Source organism: Cavia porcellus, unplaced genomic scaffold (assembly GCF_034190915.1).
Source record: "Cavia porcellus strain 051 isolate PalLab524CR breed Dunkin Hartley unplaced genomic scaffold, mCavPor4.1 scaffold_1, whole genome shotgun sequence".
Taxonomy (NCBI): domain Eukaryota; kingdom Metazoa; phylum Chordata; class Mammalia; order Rodentia; family Caviidae; genus Cavia; species Cavia porcellus.
Window position 1 is genome coordinate 161512668 of NW_026947484.1, and position 16530 is coordinate 161529197.

General features: G+C 48.7%; 1 protein-coding gene across 2 annotated transcripts in view; it reads left to right on the forward strand.

Annotated features, from left to right (window-relative positions):
- Nucleotides 1–15904, forward strand: part of Wls (Wnt ligand secretion mediator) — an 85340-nt gene extending 69436 nt beyond the window's left edge. For both annotated transcript variants that reach the window (XM_003478822.5, XM_063258585.1), the window contains exons 10-12: nucleotides 506–589; nucleotides 6906–7059; nucleotides 15138–15904. In XM_003478822.5, the coding sequence (XP_003478870.1) occupies nucleotides 506–589; nucleotides 6906–7059; nucleotides 15138–15247 (348 nt within the window). In that variant the 3' untranslated portion in view covers nucleotides 15248–15904. The remainder of the gene's footprint in view (nucleotides 1–505; nucleotides 590–6905; nucleotides 7060–15137) is intronic.
- Nucleotides 15905–16530: the final 626 nt, after the last annotated feature.

A 16530-nucleotide genomic window follows, 5' to 3' on the forward strand; every position in this document is an offset into this window, starting at 1 on the left:
CCAACCAAACCACTTCCCGTTGACACATGTGCACAATTCCTTTTTTTTTGTTTGTTTGTTTGTTTGTTTTTTAATCTTTTTTATGGGTACCGGGGATAGAACTTACCACCTACCGCCTGCTTGCAAGGCAGGTGCTTATGCCGCTGAGCTAAATCCCTAGCCCCAACAATTCCGTTTGTTCACCGGAGCAGAACTGTTACTACTACAGAGAGCTTGGGTTTTGAAACTCAGGGTCCTTGCTGAGAAGCCTGGCTAGCTTAGGGGGATTAGCAGCCTCCATGTTAGGAGCAAGATTGCCCGGACTCCTCCAGCACTCCCTGGGGAGATGAAGGAACCTGGGAAGCAGAAGTGTCAGCCCCCTCACCTAGGCAGGAGAAATGCAGGATTGTTTCACTATCGTTCATAGGATTTGCATTCAGAGTTCTTTCCAAGGAGCTTTCCTTGGATTTCTATATGAACAAAAGGCCTGGTGAAAGACTGAATGCTTTTCTCTCTGCCTGCACAGGGGCTGATCTTCAGGTTCAAATTCCTCATGCTGATCACTTTGGCCTGTGCTGCGATGACTGTCATCTTCTTCATCGTTAGTCAGGTGAGTGACCCCCAGACATCCAGAGAGAAGGTCCCCAGAGGTTCTTGCACACACACAGAAATCACAGAGGGCTTATGCTCCAGGCAGCTGGTCAACCTTTGTACAACGCTTTCAGGGCAGCCAGGTGGTAGCAGTTGCTAGATAAATTAAAACCCCACAGCCAGATTGAGGAGAACATGTTTCATTTCTTGAAGAGAATAAACTTTGTGAGCCAAGCCCCACAGCGCTACACTAACAAGCAAGAATTGATTTGCTTGGATCCTTATCCAGCGTTAATGTAGACCCTTTTACCGCCCATCACCCACGCTTTGTAGTAATTATATTGCCACTTAAACACAGTGTGCAATTCCAAAAGTCCCACTGGGGCAGCCTTTCCATTGGTCGTTTCCCAAGCTCAAAATGTCAGTGGAGCTTGGAAATCTCAGGAGTGATAATAGTGATTGAAAAATATTGGTAACTTGCTTTGGAACATGGGAAGTACTGCTGAAATCTAACCTGTTAAGCATAGATCATTCTTTTATTTATTTTTTAATTTATTTTAAAGAGGATAAAGCAGAATAAAACCAATCAAAGCAAACCCATGTAAGAGCTACAAGCCTAAAAATATTATAAAATCAACAAAAGTTACCATAATGCCTTTTGATGTCTTCAAAATAGCTGCATGTAACTTTGGACATAGTAAAACTCAAACAGGACAGAATAGAATAGAAACAATAAAAACAAAACAATGAATGCAATAAAGGACTTCAGAATAAGCCAATAGTAAATCCAAAATTGCTACCATAATATGTCTTGCTATCTTTGAAATAGCTGCTCCTGCCCTCAGATTTAACTTAATCAAACAAAACAAAAGAGAATAAAACACAACCCAATGGAAACAATATAGGATGTCAAACCAAGCCCATAGGGAGTCATGGTGGCTGCAACCCTCAGCAGGAAACTCCCCTAGATGTCACACTGTGTACCACTATCCTCTGAACCCATGATCAGACCACTGGCCCTAGACCGCAAGCTCAGTGAAACACCAAAGCACCACAGGCACCCTATTGCATTTCACCTCCACAGCCAACACCACAGCTTGTGTTTCCCAGATAAGCCGGTCACGTGGGGCAGGCAGGATGGTACTTCTTGTTTGCCAGCCCGAGTACCAGAAGCGGCCTGGGTCTGGCTGTTCCCAGTCCAGTGGTGGCTGTTTCCTAGACTATTCTTGCTTGCTGGTGTGGCCTTGTTCTTTCTCCCCAGTCCACGAATGGCACTGACTCACAGAGAGAGGCTTGGGTCCAGGCCTGTGCTGCATCTGTCATTCTTTTGAGCTTCACGAAAATCTCTGAAGTAGGTTAGGAACGGTTATGTCCCCATTTGCCAGAATATAAAATCCAATAGCATTGAGACATTTCCCATTTCTGCTGTTTTCCAGCCACCTGGGAGTGTGTGGATGGCTTACAGTTCTGGGTTTAATTTTCCTTACTCAGCGATAAGAGCACAGGAGAAGGTTGCCGTGAGGGTGGCGGGATGGGAAGCACTGCTGGAAAGTGCTTAGCGGGCCAGCAGGGCCTGCTGCACCCCAGCTGTGTGTGTGAACAGCAGGGCAAGCGACTGAATGTGTTGTGAAAATACAGACAAGCGGGGACCAGAGCTAGCTCCTTCTGCCTCTTTGGCCTGTGCTTTGTCATCCAGACAGTTGACAGCATAGGGACTTTTGTGGGGACAGATAGAGCATTAGTGTGAGACAGCTTCATTGTGCCAGAACGTCCCCTCCGGTCCAGGGGCTCTGTGGGCTCCAGGCCCTCTGGGGAAGCCTGTGAGTCTCAGAAGGCGTCTGCATACGTCCATTAGAATATTCCAGCCTTCAAAGGCAACCATCTACCTATACTCATTTATAACTTGGCAGTGTGTATATCTGCAGCATATGTAATTACACACATGCTAGACATTCCTTGAGGATCACAGATGGGTGTCTTCAAAACCTAAGTCACTTGAAATTTCCGTGATTTCTGCTGATAAAACCATAGTGCCAGTTCTACAGGAATTTGTTTCCTATCATCACAATTACACAAAAAGCTAACTTGCAGATAAAACCGTGAAAATCAAAATAATTTTTTCCAATCCCAGTTCAGGGACTCCCCCACCTCAAGTTCCATCCAAGGGAACCGCAGGTCAGAAGCCCTCGAGCATGGGGCCCGTTGTGTCCTACCAGCAATGTGTCTCTGAAACCTTGGACCCCTCGTGGGGCCGGCCTCTGCCGAGTCCTTGCACCCAATGTCCTCAAGGCAGAGTTTAACTTTGCGCATCTTTCATGCACGTTTGAAAGCAATGGAAACCAGCAGAGCTGGTGGCTTTCCCTTAGAGAAAAAGATTAACACCCACTGCCCCACACCTCCTTATGTCTGCAGCCATAGTTGGGCTGGAGTGGATTTTCCATTAGCTCCTCACACTCCTCCTGCTGGGTTTTTTTCAAGGTGTATTTATAGACATCTAAGACATTTTCCAGCAAAACGTTCAGTGCCCCCATCCTGTGTTAATATAGTCATCAGAGGATTTATTTTCTAAATGTCATTTCAGAATATCAGAGCAGTGAGCTCACCTGAAAGAAAACCTATTGGGTAGCTTTTTTGAGATGGATCCCAGCCTTAGGTAAAAGGAATGTTTTAAAGCCTGCATTGTACTCCGGGCACGCTGGGATCTTGGCATGTAAGCCCCTTGAAATGTGGTTGGGGGGTGGGGTGGAGGGGGGTCTTGCTGGGATGTCAAGGCTCTGAGACCGGGAATGAAAAACCCAGGGAAGTGGTGGAATGCGGTGACCTTGCGGCTTTGTGGCTGGGGACTGAGGTGCAGGCTTTCAATGCCTGCCACTTTAATGGCCTCAGTCATAGCAACCAAGGGCTGGCACATCAGCGCCTGGTCCCTCACCCCTTCCTTCTGGAAGAGAAAGAGGCGTTCAGTAGAGGTGGTGGCCGCAGGGAACACAAATGCAGTATCTGGGCCACACTGTGTCTGACCTTCAAGGAGGGGACCCCCAGGTGTCTGACATTTGACGCCCCATGAGCCTATCACTGCTCTCTAGCACAAGATCACTTTACTCCAGGACTTCAGTGGCCGGACTGCTGGCACAGAGCGTTCCCAGCTCTGGAAACCTCGTCGCCAGGCGGAATGCCCGTTGTCAAGACTACTGGGTGCGAAGGGATTTGACCTTTGCTTGGCTGCCGGGGTATAATTGGGTGGTTTCACACAAAAGTAAATTATTGAAATGTAAAAATCAGGAAAAACTGGGCACTAAGAAATAAGACTTTGGCAGAGCAATTTTTTTGTTTGTTTGGGTTTTTTTTTTTTTGGATGGCGCTACCTGATCTTCACCTCTGAAAGTTAAAAGGAGAGAACTGTCCCCACTGTCCTAGACATCAGAAAGGCTGGGATCCTCAGGTCTGATCTGTGGAGCCTGCTAATTGAGGCTCCTATCGGTAGGAATGTGCCCCCAGCTCGGGCCATCTCAGGCATGGTGGGAGGGAAGCTGGGAACACAATCCCCCAGTGGAGGCCGAGATCTGTGTGGTTCGTTTGTGCAGCCCAGCCCTGCCCACTGCAGGAAGCAAGGCATTTACAGATGAGAAATTCAGCAGACAGCAGACTCGGTCCTGAGCAGCACACCGGTCCCAGGGCCCGTGCAGGAAGGGAGCGGGGCCTCTGCTTTGTACACGCAGCCTGTGTGTTCACACATGGTGCTAGGATGCACGCTGCATGTGTATGACTACAGATTGGGCAGACCCACAGGCACTGAGGCCACTCTCCTGCGGAAGCGGGGCCTTCCCAAGCATTGGCTTCCTATGCTACCTTCCGTGACAGACCCACCTTAAGATAACCCTTCTACCTTGTGCTGAGCGCTGACTCTCAAGTCAGACTCAGGGCACTCTAGCAAAGCAGTCTTGGGCAAGACTTCTTCATACCATGCTGGACCTGTGTGTTACCTGGACATATTACCCAAATAAATACCACCTTCCGTGTAAAATGCTCAGCCCAGGCTGGCACAGCAGAGGTATGGAATAAATGCTGACTGTGGTCATCTAGTGGTTATTATAGAAGAATCTTAGCTTTGCTGGTAATGTCTGCGTTGGTCTCTGCTTCGAGGGGTAGTCAGGGAGCGTGTTTAAAGGAACCAACTCTAGTCACCTTCGGCGTCTCTTCTCATCTCAAATGCACTCTGCATTACAGTGTTTTCCTCTTTCGTTCTCCAGCAGCTGTTTAAGAGCAGCTGTTTCTGTCCTAATCCCTGTCTCTGTTTGTTTGGGGTCCCTGCAGCTTCCTGTGCTTTGACCCCGTTCAATCAGCAGACGTCTGCTGAGCACCGCGGGTACCAAACCCACAGGTGATGTTGCCTGAGAAGGTCTGGGCGCCCCAACCCTAGCAAGAATCAACTCCATCAAAATGCCCCTCCTGAGTACCCCAGTGTGTATAGAGGGTGTAGGTGGGGTCTCTTCTGGGACTGTCTCCCAGCTAAACACCCCACCACCCCTGAAACCACATTCCTCGGGCTCACAGCTCCCTCAGCCTCAGCTCCCCTCCTTAACCTCATGCAGAAACCTTCCCGGGTCAGGACAGCACAAAACATATTTCCAGGAATTTGAATCTTCCCCTCACATGAGATCGTAGATCTTCTTTTCGCCTCCCATTACATACATCAAAAATCACTGTGAGGTGCCCCCCGGGTACTACAGTTCATGTAAAGCTAGGATGTCCTGCACTTAGAGGTAAGAAGAGTGACATCTAGGGACATTTTGCTGATACTGCAAGTAGCTGGCATGCTGATGCGTGGGCTAAAATCAGTCATGGTGATAAAGTCCTTCTTGGCCAAAAACCATGCCCAGATATTTCAAAGTGAATTATTTCCCAAACTAAGAGTTCATGTTTTTTGGTTTTGTTTTTTGGGGTGTTTTGTAGTTTTTTTTTTCCATGAGTCACACAAAATGCACAATTATGTGTCACCCAGGGTTACAGTTGGATAACCCAGTTGGATAACCCAGTTGGATAACCCAGTCCACCGATCCTCCAAAGAGAAACGCTGCACCTGCACCTCCCTGGCCTGTGACCCCGTGGAGCGCTGGTGTCTTAGTTAATTTCTCAAATATTCAGCCCTTGAAGCCTAAAGGGGAGGCTGCTCTCCTGGTGCCAGGGTGGCTGGCTCCGAGAAACAGTGGAAGGGTTCCCTGATGAGAAAAAGCTGCTTCCATCACAGTGGCCGAAAAGAAAGGAGTCCAGGGGGATACACACCCCCTAGAAAAAGCCCATGCCCTGCAGGGGTCCTCCTCTTCCAAACAGACTCACTTCCTAGTAACCTATCCACCATGGTTGAGTCCACCAATCAGTCTACACAGCCACGATCCAACCTCCTTCCCAAAGCCCTAGCTCTAGATGTGCCAGGCTTTGGGGAAATTCCAGGTCCAGGCCACAGCAGCGGGGAATGCAGAGGGCATGGCAGGAATGCAGACCCACTGTGCGCTAGAGGAGCTGCCTGCCTGTAGACCTGGCTCTCACCTCACCAAGGAGCGGTGGGTCCGTGTAACTCAGCCTCCATAGGCCACCACAGAAAGACGTGTCCAGGACCTGCTTTCATTCCCACTTCAAATGTCCCACAACCAGCAGCAGTGGTCAACGTCATTCTGGTAATCTCAGAGCTGGCACAAATTATTAGTCATTCAGCTCCACGGCTGTGCTTACAGTTCTCAGCGCCATCCACGACCTCGGGCAGCCCTTAAAACAGTGACTGAGCCTCCCAGGCAGACAGGGCAGCTCCACACCGTCTCTTCAGAATTATAAAGCGTGCAAATGCTTCATGATTACTTGGTCATTGACCCCCCTCACGTGAGATTTATCGTTTGCCATGGGGCCCACACAATTTCTGGAAAGAGTTTTACCTCACTCTCCATGCAACCCTGCAAGTTTTTATTTTATGCTTAGGAAACTGAGGTCCAGAGGCTTCCTTTTGCTTGTTTTAGGAAGCAGAACAAATCTGAAGGCACCCGGAATGTGGTGGGCTTGGAAGAAGGACAGACAGCCAGAGCTGCCCTCTGTCTGCGGGGAATTACTGCATCTGAGAGGCCAGCAGAGGGGAGCTGTGATGGTGGGGAGAGTGGTGATTTAGGGGTGACCATGCACTGGGGTCTCCTCCACCGCCCTCTGCCTGTACAACTTCGCTTCAGACAAGGACAGGGTTGATGCGGCCTTGGCTTTGGACCCGCAGGGCCTTGCGTCCCTGGGGATTGGGCTCTGTGCTTGCAGCACCTTCCTGCCTGGTCCCTGTTAGCAGTGCTGTTCTTTCTGTGCAGGTGACCGAGGGCCACTGGAAATGGGGCGGTGTCACGGTGGAGGTGAGTAGCGCCTTCTTTACCGGCATCTACGGGATGTGGAACCTGTATGTGTTCGCACTGATGTTCCTGTACGCGCCGTCCCACAAGAGCTACGGGGAGGACCAGTCCCATGGTGAGTCTCCACCTCTGCACCGCTGCCAGGGTGAGAGCTCCGGGCTCATGAGTGAGACACTCCCCCAGGCCCCTCATGCTGGGGGACAGGAAGTGAGCACCCGCAGGATGCTGGGGGGGGCAGTAAGACCAAGCACACACCAGGCAGCTCTCAAAGTCTTCATGTTTTAATCTCTAAAATACATTTAGGATGTTCTGTACAATTTTTTTTTTTATTTCTTAATTTTTATTTAATTTTATTTCTTAATTTTTATTATTTTGAAGGTAGCAAAATACAACAGAACAACACAGAATAAAGCCAATTTAGACAGTGTAGTGAAATTGGTACAGAACTTCATAGCAGGTTACCAGGATAATAAGTACCATAGTATATATCGTAGATAGAGCAAAATAAAATGAAATACAGAACATTATAGAACTTATCAAAACAGAATATTGAATAGAGCAATACCATTAGTCAGAATAAAGCAAAACAGTGGTAAAAATATTTGCCTTCAAAGGGATGGTAGAAGGAAATGCCCCCTATTTGCTATATTGCATATGGTCAGCTTCCCAAGAGATGCTCAGACCTCTGGCTCCCATTTGCTAGCAGGGCTGGGGTGGGATGTTTGATTCTCAGCCCGTGCACTGGTAGGCTCACTACCACTTAGCAGGGAGGCGAGCTGGTTGCTTGGTTTCCCAGCACCCTAAGTTCCAACATGGTGTGGATCTCAGGAGAGATGGTGGTTCTCGCCCTGGGGCAGCCGCAGCCTGCCACACCACAGCCGCTTACCAGAGAGGCAAGCTCTGTACTATTTTAAAATATGTCCCAGTTTTAGTACAAAAAGAATCAAAATTAACCGTCTTGAATTTTTCTTTAACAAAATCAACAGTTAACAAGTACTTGCCGCATTTCATCTTCCCATCTGAGAGGTGAGGTCCTGCGATGCCAGGTGGAGGGCACTGGAGCCCTGAGGGTGGCGGGTGGAAGGGGTTACCGCTCCCATTCCTTTTCTCTCAAGGGTTTCCTCTTTGTGTTTGTTTGTTTGCTTGTATTGCTGGGGGGCAAACCTACTAAGCAAGTGATCTCCTACCTGGCTACACCCCAGCCCTCTTCCCCTCCCCAGAACCTTCTTGTGGTTTAGAGCTGGTGCACCCTGAGGTCTCACCAGACCAGAACGTGCAGCTGCTAACCACCCCGTTAGAAGCCAGCGCTGTGGTTTCTGAGAGGCATGGCAGGATTTAGCGGTCAGTCTGAGTTCCGTTATGAGCAGGACTGAGGCTGTCACCATGGTCATCTTCATGCTGTGGGACATTAGGTTAGTGTGCACTGTGAATAATTAACAGAGGCTGGCCTAACAGAGCCTTTCTGTATCCCTGAATGTCCCTGGAGCCCTGGTCCCACAAAGCAGGGCTTTTAGAGCCACTGTCTTTATGCAACAGACCTGGGGATAATGGTTCCACTTTACCTGAGTGGACGTGGTAGATGTTTGTCCACACCTGGGCTCTCCTGCTGACTGGTCACTCCGAGGGCGCTATGTTCCCAACCCTTCCTTAAAAATCACTTGTATTTTACAGCAGAGCCTCCGTAAATCTCTTAATGATCCAGGCTGGGCTTGAAATTGCCATCCTCCCTCGCCCCCAGTGTCCCAGAGCACTGGGGTAGGAGGTGTGTGCCCCCATGCCTGCTGAACCGCCCCTTAGGATGCTGTGGGAACGCTGTGACCTCAAGCTGAGAGCAGCTTTTGCAGAGGAAGGCACGTGTGCTGGGTGCCGGTAGAGGGTTGGCCCTGGCCACCTCCTGTCTTCACTCTGTCGGCCCAGGGTCCCAAGAGTGAAGGCATCTTGTCACCCTCACTCAGATCCATCCGTGTCACGCTAGGCGGCAGCAGTAGCCCGGCCCTGATGGGACGCATGCCTGAGAAGAGTATTTGGTGACAGGGTTCTGTAGAGGCCTTCAGAGTTTGGGCAGGGACACCAGTGACTCTCAGAACCAGCCCCCGGGGATGCCCGATGTCCCCTTTCTGGACCCTTTCTCTGAATGCCTGCCAAGGGGTTGGTAGGGGGCTTTCAACATGAGACTTTTGGGGGAGTAGGGCCACAGTGCAGCCCACGACACCCGAATTTCACCCCACACTTCTGAGTGTCTCTTGTCTCCCTGGGGAACTTGGTGTGTGGCTGTCAATGTCTGGAGCCTATTTGAGGTGTGTAGGAAATGCTCATGGCAAGCGCTGGTCCCCTGTCCCCTGGTGACAGGAAGTGAGAGATGACTGGGCCTCAGGGTCCAGCACCCTGTCCCACCAAAGCCTCACTACCCTAGGGAGGATTCCCAGGCCCAGCCACCCCAGATCACTTACTACACACTAAGTTCTGTGTGGGGTGTTTACTTCCTTGAAAAAGAAAACAAAGTGGAAAATGTATCTTCTTTAGGTATGATAATTACATTAACATTCAGCACATAGAGCACGGCACTCTTCCCTTGACAGTCCTTAGCTTTACAGACTCCTTCCGCTGTAAACCAGCGACCTCACCACGGAGTCATCATATAAGTGTAGCTTCGATGCTGAGGTAAGAGAGGTCAGTGTGTGATCCCATCTATCCCTAGGGCTCGGTCGCCCTTGAGGACACAGTAAATAACCCTGCATAAGTCTCCAAGGCTTTGCTGGCTCGGGTCCCCTGCTCTGGGTCTTCATCCACCCATTAAAGAAATGAATTGCACCTCGGTGTCTTGCACTTTAGGGGCAAATCCAGCCAAATGCACCCAAATCCCGCCCTCTGCACTGCCAGGGCACTGGCTGGGCACTGAGGCTCCTCTGTAAGAACAGAGTTAAGGACTTCCGGGAGAACATGGCGGACAGATAACAGCAACTACCGGAGGCTCTCTGAAAGACTCGGCTCAGAAGCCAGGAATGGTGCGGACTAAGGAGACATAAGCAGGTGGAGTTATGCTCTGCTGACTCAGGAACGAACTGGGCTGAGAGAAACCAACTTGGAATGCAGTCCTGGTGCTAAAACAGGAACAGAAAAGTCTCACTGCTGAGGCTGGACCCCGCGCCATTGTAAGCCGCGATTTGGGTTTCCCGCCGCGCGGCGGCTGGCTGCCTCTACAGTGGCTCGGCAAGGAGAGAGACACGCAGAAGCTCTGAGAACGGCAATCTGCGAACGGCAGGGAGGCGTGCACTGACTTGTGGTGAGGTGAGTGAGAGAAGCTGACACTCTACCACAGTTTGACTCCAGCAGAGGACTTTCTGGGCCCGAGCAGTCCTGCGGGAGCAGGGCGCAGTGGCGACTCCAGCCACACATCCCCCTCTCGGGCGGGATTGGTGAAAAGTGGCTGGCCTGCGTGACTCTGCCGGCGGACCCGATAGGCTGTCCCAACCCAGATCCCAGAGCCTGACGGTGGCCGGGAGGGGAGACGCGTAGGCTGCCTGGTCCGTAACTCCCTGGTGCACAGCGGTGAGCGGGAACACCTAACTGGCGCAATTCAATCAGGCTGTGTCTGACTGGGAGAGAAGCTGGGCCTCTTATATAAGCTTGCATATATAAGGAACAGAGAAGAAGAGGCAGCATGGGAAGAGGCAGCAACAAGAAAGGCTCCTCGGCCCCCAATTCTGAGAAACAGGCAATAGCAGACACCGCACCAATATACATAAGGCACCATATAGAGAGCCTCATAGACCAATTCAGGAACGAAGTTATCAACGACCTGAAGCTAGAAGTATGCAGAATAGTTAGAGAAATGCTAAGTACCACCCAAGAAAAAACAGGCGGTGGAATGGAAGAACAGAAAAAAAGGGGAGAATTGTTTGATGGAGAAAACAGAGAAAGCATAGAATACGTGAAGCAGGTTCAAAGGGACTACCAAGATACTAAGAAGTCTATAGAAGACTGGCATAACAGCTTGAAAGAAACTAAGGACAGACTATCTGAACTGGAGGGCAGACTTGTAATATGGGAGAATGAAATGAAAAACTTCTTAAAAATAACAAAGAAACAAACAGCAATAATACAAAGACAAGAAGATGATAAGAGGATCCATAACTTAAGGATTAAGAACATAAAAGAAGAAGTAGGGACACAAACAAGTGAACTACAAAAGCTACTCACAGAAATAATCCAGGAGAATTTTCCTAATTTAGCAAAAGGTAAAGATACTCAGATGTATGAGGCATACAGGACCCCAGCTACCTACAACCCAAACAGAGCAACACCCAGGCATATAATAATAAAAATTCCAGAAATTCAATACAAGAACAGAATATTAAAAGCTGTAAGAGACAAGAAACAGACCACTTACAAGGGAACACCCATCAGAATTACAGCAGATTTCTCGGCACAAACCATCAAATCACGAAGAGCGTGGGGGGAAATAATTCAAGCTTTGAAAGATAACAATCTCCAGCCAAGATTGAGATATCCTGCACAACTATCCATGGAAATTGATGGAAAAACAAGGTGCTTCCAGGATAAAGAGGAACTGGGGGAATTTGCAACCACCAATTCAACTCTACAGAGAGTATTGCAGGATATTCTAAAAAAAGAAAAATACAAAGAATCCAGAAATAATGGCAGAGAGGCCACAACGAATGGAGCAGAGAACAAAATGAAGAAGACAAACTGACAGCTACTGACAGAAAAAGAGCTCAACAGAAATGAGGCAGAGAAGATTGGATGATAGGAACAGCTATTTTGGAGAAAATGACATCTTAATAGGTAATACTGATTTAGTATCATCTTGTTTTGAAGTCTCATCTAGCTTTTGTCCTTCTGTCTCCAATGGTCTAAATAGGTTGTATCTTACTGGATTTTATTATGTACAATAGTATAAGCAAAAACCTTGTAAAGACAAGGAGATTATACAGAAACCATTATTCATTTTCTGTTAGTCGATTCTAAATACTCTGTAATGCTGTCATTCTCTTGAATGGTTTTACATTGTTTTGATATACTTAATGCTACAGTATACGAAGTTGTACTCAAGGATTTCAAAGAAAGAGACAATATGGTAACTACCTTTAGGTTAGGATTATGTGGTGGTGAAACACTATTCTGCTTAAATGGTTATGTTTTGATCTGCGCTGTTTTGTTGTTATGCCCTCTTTTATCTCAATCTCCACTCCATTATTTACTTTTTTATCTTTATCCTTTTAATTAAAGGAAAAAAATAGCAGGATATATTATAGTAACCCACTTTGACTTTTCATTACCTTGATTTAAAGCCCTGTATTACTCTCACCATCTGGTTTTTAACTGATGTTCCCCTATTCTGTTTTGCTGGATAGTATCAGGTTCGAAAGTTTAGGCATCAGCTGTGAAGATAATGAGATTCATTATGACGCCCATTCTTGTAGACTTTTATCTACTTTTGAAGAACTACAATGTCTCCAATGTTTTGGTTTTGTCGGTTTTATTCTTTACTGTTTTGTTCAATTGTATTATAACTAACGATATAGGCAATTGTATTAGAGATAGCGGGAGGCATTATAGTAACCATTGTTGATCACCTTGTATTATGTTTTTACATTATCTATTATGTCCACCCTTTTGACTTGACCGATTCTGTTCTGTTATGTCACATTTGGTTTTACTCTCTTCCAAAAAAGTAATAAGAACCGTGGGAGCAATGAAACCCAAAATGTGTAATAGTCATGGTACAAAAGAGAGGAAAAGAAAGTGCTCCAAACTATATAACTGCATGTATATTTAAGTGTATAAGATAGAAAATGATATCACAGAGTTTTATTGGATCAATGAACAGAACTGTTTGCAGTATCATTGATGGAATGTCCACTTTACAAGCTTTAATTTTGTGACTTGAACAATTATTTCTAAGATGACAATATGTAATCCATTAACTAGTGATTTCCTACTGTTCATTTTTTTTTTCTGTAAATCTGTATAACTTGTACCCTTTCCCTGCTTTTTTTTTTCTTTTCTCCTTAAATAAAATTTAAAAAAAAATGGAAAAAGAAAAAAAAAAAAGAACAGAGTTAAGGGCTAAGCATTCCTCCTGCTGGCTCCACTGGGCATTTGCACCTGCTGTTTGCTGCCTGTGGGCTTCCTCTGTCACGGCAGCTGGACACTGGAATGCTCCTGAAGGCTGGATGCATGGATAGCAGAACCCCACAGCTCTGGCTTGAATCTCACGTCACTGAGCATCACACCTGGCCTCGGCAGGTTCCTGGCCTCTCAATGCCTCAGTTTCTCCACCCGCAGATGCTGATAACAGCGCCTATGTCCAAAGACAGACACAAGGATTAGTGCATTGACATTTGTACTGTGCTAAGCGATGTAATATAGATGGCCTTTTCATTTATTTATTTGTTTTTAAAAAGCAGTGTTGGCTGTATCTCCACTGGGTCTGCCTACTGGAGTGACATTTCAGGCTTAAAGGGACCCCAGGGCTCTAGGAAGGGTTCAGGGTTTCCCTGGGGAAACCTTCCCTGGACTTCAGGGGCCTTTGAAACTCCGAGGACTCTGGCAGAGACATGCAGGTCAGGGCTGCTTTGTAGGCCCCAGAGCCAGCTGATCCAGCCCCTACCACAGGGTTGGTGAAGCAGTCTCCTAGCCCAGGGACGGGGAAGAAATCACCAAGAAGGCGAGTTAGTGACCTGCACTGTGCTGCAGTGGTTGCTCTTGACCCCAGCCAGCCTCTGTACTCCTCCCCTGGAGAGGCGCCACCAGTTCTGTGGGTTCACTGCTCAGCACCTGAGCTCGTGATGGATGCCTCTCTGGGGCCTTCGTGCCCAAGTCTGAGCAGAGCTGGGAACAGGACGGATCCTGCTGTTCAGCCCTTACCAATGGGTCCACGCTGTACCTGGTGGGGCGCCCTGCAGGGCTATGTGTGACCTCAGGGCTCGGAGAATACTGGACCCATCCGTGCCAGGTAGAAGCAGGGAGCAGGCTGCCCCAGGGTGATGGTATGGGAATCCATCTGCCTGCCTGTCTGTCTCTCTCTCTCTTTGTTGATCGTTCGATCAATCTTTCCATCTACCTCTTCTATGTGTTGAACTAGGAAAAATGTCAGTGCCAGAAAATACTGATGGTACACAAGATAAAAGTTAGACACAGCGATCTTGTGTTTTGCTACCCTTTTTACTGCAAAAAGTGAGTAGTTTAAGGGATATTTTGATTCTAAATATGATGAAAGAATTTCTCACCTAAAAAAAGATGAAAGGTACAAGCTCAACTTGCTCCCTGGTTTTCCCGCATGCAAATATCCACACGTTGCCCGAGCTGATGGATGGCTCCGGGCATCTCCCGTGTTCCTCCTGCAAACTTACCTTCGCGTGTTTGTCTGAGGGTAAATAACAAACAGAGGGTTTAAGCCACAGAAACTCAGTTTTGTTTTGTTTTGTTTTGTTTTTGTTTTCCTGCTAACCGAGGAAAGACCCCGTAATCCTTCTAGCAGAGTATTGCTCTGTCCATGGAGAGTGAGTTCAAGACACAGGGTATCCTGAACCCTGAGGGCACAAGAAAATGCCCAGCACATTTCTGCATTTTTTTTCCTCAAGAGAAAAAGCTCTGGGTGTTCACAAATGCAGGAGCCTGCCCAGGATCGTGGTCCAGATAGGCAGAGCGTCTTCCTCGCCTTTCTGTCCTGAGAGCCACTGTGTAAACTCCCCCCAGCAAATGTGAATGTGCCTGCCTTCCTTCCAGTCAGGAGTGAGTCGTACTGACTCAGCCCACAGGAGACGCTTCTGCCTCAGCCTCATGGCTAGCTTTATTAGGTAGCCGCAGGGGTCTCTCTTACCTCCCAGTTTGTCCCCCCATACTGTTGCTGCAGTGTCAGTCTCAGGGCCCTCAGGGCCCTGATAGGAAGGAAGGAAGATCTCGGATAAAGCGTTTAGAGTAGGGTCAGGCACCAGGCAAGCACCCACCAAGTGTTAGCAGCTCCCACACACGGCCTCAGCAGTGCGCCAACACCTACGTCGTTTGCTCTTCTCTGGACCCCAGGATGATATTTTAAATCCTGCCAATCTCAAGTGCAAAGGTTGGGGGAGGCCCAGGGGCCCAGCTCAGGGACAGGAGCCAACACAAAGCCTGTGTCCCCCCCCCCCCGCCCTCCTTCACCCCACTAACACCGCCCTCCTGTTTCAGGCGACCTGGGTGTCCACAGCGGGGAGGAGCTGCAGCTGACCACCACCATCACCCATGCGGATGGGCCCACCGAGATCTACAAGCTGACCCGCAAGGAGGCCCAGGAGTAGCATAGGGGGGCTGCCCGCCGGGCCCTGCCCAGCCCCTCCTGCCTCCCAGCCAGGCCTTCTTGGACCTGCGGTGCGGACCCTGTCAGGCCGCCCCCTGAGCAGCTTCAGGAGGGTCCGGCAGCCCCTCACCAGGGCAATGGGTCTGGTAATAAACTCCAACAGACTCACGCTCCGTGGGCACCGTTACCTGGCAACGACGATCACCAGGACTGGGAGCCGGCTGGGGGCCTCACGTGTGGGGTGTTCTTCCTGGGGTGCTTGGGCCGGATGGGGTCTGTATCGAGTGGATGGTGACTCTTTTTATTCCTGTTTTAGATTCGGGGTAGATTTTTAACATTCTTTGCAGCCCAGGGTGTGCTGGTATCTTGGCCCACTGTCCTGCTCTGCAGACACTTCTTTTCCCTATTTATACCCAGTAGCCTGCTGAGTTAATATTTAAGTTCTCCATAGATATCTGTCCCTACTTTTATGGCTTCATACAAACTAATTGAATTTCATGAGAAGGTCTATTCGACCAGAGGCATTTTCGCTTGGAAACCAAGTCTGTGTCTCTAGCACTAACCGACTGTCGGATGTGACTTTAAAAAAAATGTTTGCTTAACCACCCAGTAGGATTTATGGTATTAAATGGCCTTTGGGTCTGAAAAGCTTTTTTAACCTCTTGCCTAAAATGTGTTTTCTTTTGATAAGATGCTTCAAACACTCTCCAAAAGTAGAGATTCAGTCATTTTAATAAACCCACATGCATCTGCCTAGATGGGGCCTCACCCTCCTCCTCCTCCTCTTCCTCCTTCTCCTCTCCCTCCTTCCCCACTTCCCCTCCTCCCCCTCCCCTCCCCTTCTCTGCCCCCTTCCTCCTCCTCCTTCTTCTTCTCCTCCTCCTCCTCTTCCTCCTCCTCCTCCTCCTCCCCCTCCTCCAGCTGGAAGTGACAGGCAGGGAGGTGCTGATCCAGGCCGACCCAGGCTGGGGGTATGGGTGGGGAGGAAGCTTTATGGGAAATTAGAATATTTTGCCATCAAGTCAGGGCGTTTGGTGACAGCAGCTCTTCCTGCCAGCAAGGGGATGTTTATGTACTGGGTGGTTAAGCTGAGTTTTGGCAGCAGGGTGGGCAGCAGTTGCTGGGTGTGGGCCAGAGACCTCAGGAAGAGGCCTCCACCCAGCTCCCCAGCCTTCTGAAGAGTGCATGGAAGCTCATCCCAGAGGCCACAGGCTGAGGTCAGAAGGCAACGGGAAAAAGCAAGATCTTCCCAGGGCCAGAGGGTGCCAGGCCACACAAGATGAG